This window comes from Coptis chinensis, chromosome 4 (genome assembly GCF_015680905.1).
Source record: "Coptis chinensis isolate HL-2020 chromosome 4, ASM1568090v1, whole genome shotgun sequence".
Lineage (NCBI taxonomy): Eukaryota > Viridiplantae > Streptophyta > Magnoliopsida > Ranunculales > Ranunculaceae > Coptis > Coptis chinensis.
The window spans coordinates 89,811,029-89,817,570 of NC_141459.1; the positions used below are offsets into that span (position 1 = coordinate 89,811,029).

General features: G+C 35.2%; 1 protein-coding gene across 1 annotated transcript; it reads right to left on the reverse strand.

Annotated features, from left to right (window-relative positions):
- Nucleotides 1–307: 307 nt before the first annotated feature.
- LOC147505534 (protein trichome birefringence-like 38) lies at nt 308–6,281 on the reverse strand. The gene is made up of 5 exons (XM_086558030.1): nt 5,630–6,281; nt 5,377–5,548; nt 3,090–3,265; nt 2,667–2,825; nt 308–848 (listed from the first exon to the last, which is right to left on the reverse strand). The coding sequence occupies exons 1-5, from the start codon at nt 5,920–5,922 to the stop codon at nt 560–562; spliced, it is 1,089 nt and encodes a 362-aa protein (XP_086414156.1). The 5' UTR covers nt 5,923–6,281; the 3' UTR covers nt 308–559.
- Between the last annotated feature and the right edge of the window lie 261 nt (nt 6,282–6,542).

Genomic DNA, 6,542 nt, shown 5'->3' on the forward strand with positions numbered 1-6,542 from the left:
CACGTAGCACTTCATTCTTATCACTCTTTAAACCTCGCGCCTGATAACACATGGGCCGAATATGGAGTTACTTTTGCTGCAAGATTGCTCGAGCAATATGTTTTGGGTTTTGTTCGGCTTTGTAAGGCCCATTATTGGGCCCGGCCTAAAGCTCACTGAAGAAACTAGTTTTTTATTCCATAAAAATGAAAAATGCACACTGAAGAATTCAAACGATAACAAGATTTCTAGTCGGGTATTGGTACTTGGTAGTTATAAAACATGCACAACTCTCCAGCTATCCAGGATCATATATTCATCAATCGTGTTTATTGGGAAAAAAAAAACATATTCATCAATTATATTTCATATCGATATCATTTGAACAAATGACAGTACTTGCTTGCCATCATTTGTCAACAATTAATAATTACTTTACATCCATAATCCATTACATTCCTCTTCTTATTTTCCACTCAAATAAAAAGAAGAGAAAGGAAATAGCAAATTTCCTGTAAGGTAAAATAATATACATTTCTTTCTTTGTCGTAAATTGACCGCTCCAATCAGTCCTGTGTATTCAAAGAAGAGCTGCATATAAAAGCTGGTTCCAAGTATCAGGCAATCCCGGAAGACACCAATGACTACAATCGACACCACTGTGTTCACCACTATAAGTTGATGGATGTGCATCTTTTCTCAGTTGTGAGAGTGTGGTAACGTCAAGAAGGTACACTGGTTTCCTTATTCTAGCCAGCACCTTGCCCACTACAATTGCCTCTGGTGGTGTACCAACTGGGTATGTTGATCCATATACCGGCATTGTTTCTCCATTACAACTCTTTGATGGTGCATTCCAATCTCTCCCTCTGAGAGAAGCATGCACTTTATTAGCCAAAAAATGTGGTAGTGAAATAAAATCTAAAGTCATAAGTGGCAACATGCGTCTTAAAATCGCACAGAACCATAGAGGCACAACTGTCAAAAGCACCATTCGGTCTAGTGTGGAGCAATCTATTGGCTCTGCCGTTACGGAATTTGGGCCTAGGCAAATCAGGATTCTAGGGCCAATTCCATATTGAAATTTGACAGTTTGTAGTAGCAAAATAAGTGGGTTTGGCTGAGTTGTGGACAAGTTAAGGTATGTCCATGGCCCAAATTGACACTCATTGTTCAGACTTCAGAGACAAAATTCCAATATGTGCTTGGTGCCTGGTGAGCAATTTCAACAGTGCAGGAAGTGTAGAGAAGAATGAAGAATCAGATGTTGTCAAGTTAAGTACCACAGTGAAATCAATAGGATTAGTAAAATGGTATCTAGAGAATCCTGGGTCCAGGCTCTCAGAGTTGTACTTTTAATTTTCTGGCTCCATGGAAATATTGAATCTGTGGGCTGGACCACATTAGAGCAACCACATTTGACACATTGCTTGGTTTAAGAGGAGCAGTTTTAGGGTTCTTGGTCCATAGTCTCTCACAGTCACAATGTTCGATAATCCTTCTTTGTTAGATTCAATCATCAACTAAAATTACTAATTTCAAAATGTAAGTGCCTGAACTTCCTGCATAGCTACCCTGCTATGTGCTACAAGCCTACAAAGTGGAATTTTTGGGTAATTTTGTCAACAATCATACCGTTGCCGATCAAACAAGTAGTAGGCGTGCCAATAGACAGGTCCATTGTGATATGGATGCTTTTGTTGGATTTGGGATATGTGGTCCGTTTATGCCCAAGCCCATCCCATCCGGACCCTAGGAGTAGGACCAAATTTTGTCCTTCCGGCCCAGCTGGACCACTAGACGCTAGCTAAGAAGTTAAAAAGTGTACCCAAAAACATAGTGCATCACTGTGTTAAAATTTCCAAGTACTACGCGCACGAGAAAAATTCATATGGGAACAGCAGTTGTTATTTTTAGGATTAACTAGTATTACTCCCATTAGATGAGCCAATTATGATTTTCTCCTTATTAGATGGGGAAACCCCCTAAGGGCACCTTCATATAGGCGTTATTTAGGTGCCATTAGGATTTTACTATTCCAATTCTAAATTATTGTAGAGTTTATAAATATTTACTCTCTATTGTTCCTAATGAAAAAGTGTAAAAAAGTTAAATTTTAAATTAAAGTGGGACGTCACTTCAAATGACAACTGACAAGTGACATCCGAGTTTAAAATTTTTAAATTGTGATTTTAGAAATAGATAGGGACGATACTCCAAATAACGTCCGAATTTGTTTTTACTCAGATGTCTGTTTGAGTGTCGTCCGGACTTTTTATTAGCTTATAGCGAGAGAGAAAATTCTCCACCCTTCCTATCAACTAATACTCTATTATCTACGATATAACACCTCCATTGGAGATGCCTTAACTCCTTAAGTACATAAAAAAAAAGTCAATTTGTATGTATTGGGATTTGGGGGAGAGAGAGACTCTAATTTCCCATCTAATAGGAGAGGAAAAAATCCTAATTGGCTCATTTAGACATTTAGTACAGGAGGATAATATTAGTTAATCCTTATTTTTAACCTAATAAAAAGTGGGTTTGTCCTGAGAGTTTTCATTTTTCTTATGTCTTTGAGAAAAGTGAAGACGTAAACGCATGTTAAATCTTGCGTGTTCATCTGTCTATTGTCTTATAAATTTTCCAAAAGTAAAGTTGATTGAAAAAGTAGTAAGAAAGCTTACTCATAATGAGTTGGTGAAATTCCTTGAAAGAAGACTTTAGTTTTTGTAGGATCAACACTCCGGTCGACCCATCTAGCCCACGTCGTCATTCCTTTGTAAAAAGCAACCAATCGATTCATATCTTTGTACAATTTTCCCGCTTCTTGCATATAATCCCATCTGCGACATTCAAAAAACACAAGATTGCCTATACATACAGCATTACATTTGGAGCCGATTGTAAAAGAGAAGGACTGGATAAATTAGGGTCACTTGTCAAAGTTATAACAAGCCCAAGTTCATCCATAAATTTTGTTATTTTTTTTGTATAGTACCAGCTGTTAAAAAACTACAACTTTAATGAAATATCAGACTTTTCGACCAAATTATTGTATGAACCATGAAGCCGCCAAGGTTGATTATTAATAAGTAAATCCAACTTACGGTTGATTTCTTCCTCTGTGCGTCCACCAATGCCAAGTGTTGAATATCAGCATGTCCATGCCTAACCAATTGCTGCCACTATCTATTGAGTCCAGCTTCAAGACTCGGCTTCCCCTTTGTCCAACCAGGTCCACCAAAAATGTTGTATGATAGAGCAACAAGTGGACGTTATACTCCTGGCAAACACGCAAAGCACCCACATTAGCTGGAAATTCGCTCATAACAAAACGTCTTTGTTTTGCAAAAAGTTGTTTGAAATGCATATATACGTGTAGCCCCACATGAGCATTTAAAGGCTGTTTCATATTATACGAGAGTTTAAGGCTATTGGCTTGATTTGAATGCTTCAAATCTAAGATAATATTAGTGCAGATATGTGCACATATAATTTTCACTCATTTCATTTGTCTACGAAAAAGAAATACAAATACTAATTGTAGTGTTTTTTCCCCCTAATAGTATGTGGACAATTTTTTTGAATACAGGTGGACGTATAATTCTCCAGAACAAGAAAGCAAACGAGAGACTTGCATAAAACTCTAATTTGAGAAGGAACAACGACACTCCACAATCAACGTGGCCCGTGGCTCACATGCAAATGATTGGACCACAAGAAGATTTTCCTACCAAATTTCAAATGAGTGGGTGTTACTGTTATCTGAAAAATTGGTGTATATTTTCACTTCTAAGTGAAAAGTAGAGGAACATCATACTCGGTAGATTCAATTCTTTTGGTGCATAATGCGCCTGAAAAAGTTATCACCTCTTCGTAATAAAGTATCACCACTTGCATTAAACTTTACAATATTATGAATTTATGATTCATGGGTATTGTGTGGTAAATTTGTCCTATCACTTTTTCACGTTAATACATAAAAAAGTGAACAAAGTGTGTATACGTGTGTAATTAATCACAGTAGGTATACTTTTTTTTTTCTATAACAAGTTAACTTCTATATCAAGTCATGTACCTATTAACATCGACTATCAAATTCTAATGCAAAATTATTTTGGAAACGAGGTGAAATTAATTTTTAGCACTGTTGAATACTTGAATGATAATATTATGAATCAGACACATATATGCAAGTGTTCAATAGCTAAATTTATGTTGTTACCAAGAAAGAAGTCCAATTCTACTTGCATCGGGGAAAGATAATGAAGCAAATGTTGGACAAGACCAGTTTTAGTCATTTTTTAACTTCATATTCTGAAATTTTTACGTAATTATACCATTGTCACCAAATACGGGTTTAAAATGCGTTTAAAACCCGAGATATTGCCAAGGCGTCTGGTTCCAGTTTAAAACCCGGGTTTTTCAACAAAATGCGTTTTAAACGTTTTAAACCCGTTTTAAACGATTTAAACCCGTTTTAAACGTTTTACCCGAGATTTGAAAATCTCCCGTTTAAAACTTTTTTTTTTTTTTTTTTTTTTTTAAAGCTTACGCTAAAAAAAAAAAAAGGGTTTTGGAGTTTACCTTTTTGAAGAGTGGGCGTTAGATTGACTTATTGAGACCGTTCTATTTTGCTTTAGACTATTAATAATTAATTGAAAATTTTAAAGTTATTAACTTATTTGTAGTACTTAATTATGCCATTATGGTTGGTAATTAGTAGTATCTTATTTTGAATAGTGTTTTGGCACTGAATCTAAAACTTATAGTATTTGGATGAGTAATGATAATTTGATACTTTCATGTATTTGAATTTTCTTTCATTTGTATTATTTTTATTTTTATTTTATGTGTCTATTTTTTTTTCCCACTTTCATAGAAAATCAAACTCCTTATCTATTATATTATTTATCATCGGTTTTACCGTTTTACGATAATGCGTTTTAAACCCGTTTTACCGTTTTAAACCTGTTTTTTATGCCCCACGTTTTTTTACGTTTTTTTTTCCGTTTTTTTCCCGAGACGTTCCGTTTAAAACACGAACTAAGTTTTTTTCAAGTATACCGTTTTAAACCCGTACCGTACTTGGTGACAATGAATTATACAAAATCATTCAACGCACAAAGTGGATTTCTTCTTTAAGTGATGATGCATTGATAAATGAAAACTGAATAAAATATGAGCATGTGTGCGTGTGTTTCATATATTTCTTAATTTACAACTTGAAGATTTCATATACAGGAGAATGACTGAGAAAGACGAAAGATCCCAGATGAAAAACAGAACAGAAACAGAATCTTCCAAAGAGAGAGACAAACAAACATGCACTGCTGCAAAGTGATAATTTATGTTGCTTTTCATTAAAGTGGCATGGACATTTTACAAACTTACCTCAAATGTAACTGTGGCTAATAAGTCTTTCTTGTAATAACTTGTCTTGGAATTTGGCACAGAAGCATGAAGCAAACAACTCAATGATTGCCACTGATTCAAACTCAGTGAATCACCAACAAACATTATCTTCTTCCCTCTATTTCTCATCAAGAAATCCAGACCATTAAACCTGCAAAACAATTATGCCCAGTAAGCAAAAACAGATATACAAGACAGCTAAATTTTCATAAAAAGCTGAATATGAGTGTACCTTGGTATGTCACAGGAGTTGGGCTTCCATCTGTACTTGAGGTACTGTCTATCAGGTCTACCATACTTTTCACAATCAAATTCAGGATCTATGAAAGGACAGTTTGAAGAATCATAGAGAGGATACGAATTGTCAATAACCCAACTGCCTTGAAAAAAGTTGCACCCACTAGCTTGTTTTGCTCCTATCAAGCTACTCACATTGTGCACTAGTTCTGTTCTACCTTCTTGTACTACAAATGCCAACAAGAATAAGATAAAATATAAAGTACAGACTTGGTATTGAAATCTCATCTTGGAATTTTATCCAAAATAGTGCAAAGAATTTGAAGTGAAGAAAAAATGTTGTGAGACTGTGGTTATATAATAGTGAGAGTTGGTGTAGTGTTAGAGGAAGATTTAAATTTGGTTTAGTATTCTGTTCTGACTTCTGACGACATGAGTTTGGAAATCTTGGATGGATTTGTTTGGAGAATAGCATGTGGGGTTGGTTGTAAAAAAGTTTAATATTGTAAGGTTGAAATTATGAGCATTTCATTCAATAAACTTCTCTTTAAGTAAAGTATTATGAAGACTAATAGGTCATCTAATACAGATATACTTATAATTTATTCCACACTTGGGGTTTAAAGGTTTCGAAATGGAAATGAAGCGAAAATGACTTTTGGTCGTTTCACTATTTATTTAGTGAAAAGGCTACAATTAGAAAGGCTAGTTTAGCATAAACAAGAGGAAGCTAGGCTGAAGTCAGTGAATTTAGTTTGGTGCAGTGTCCCATTTTGTTTGTTAAGAGACTGGGCTATCTGCGCCTTGTATTTAGAGGTTTAACATGTTCTCCCTCAAACGTGGTGACACTCTATGATGTTAGAAGCTGTTGATTTTTTCTTATAGAGAAATGAGAGAGAGTTGTGGCT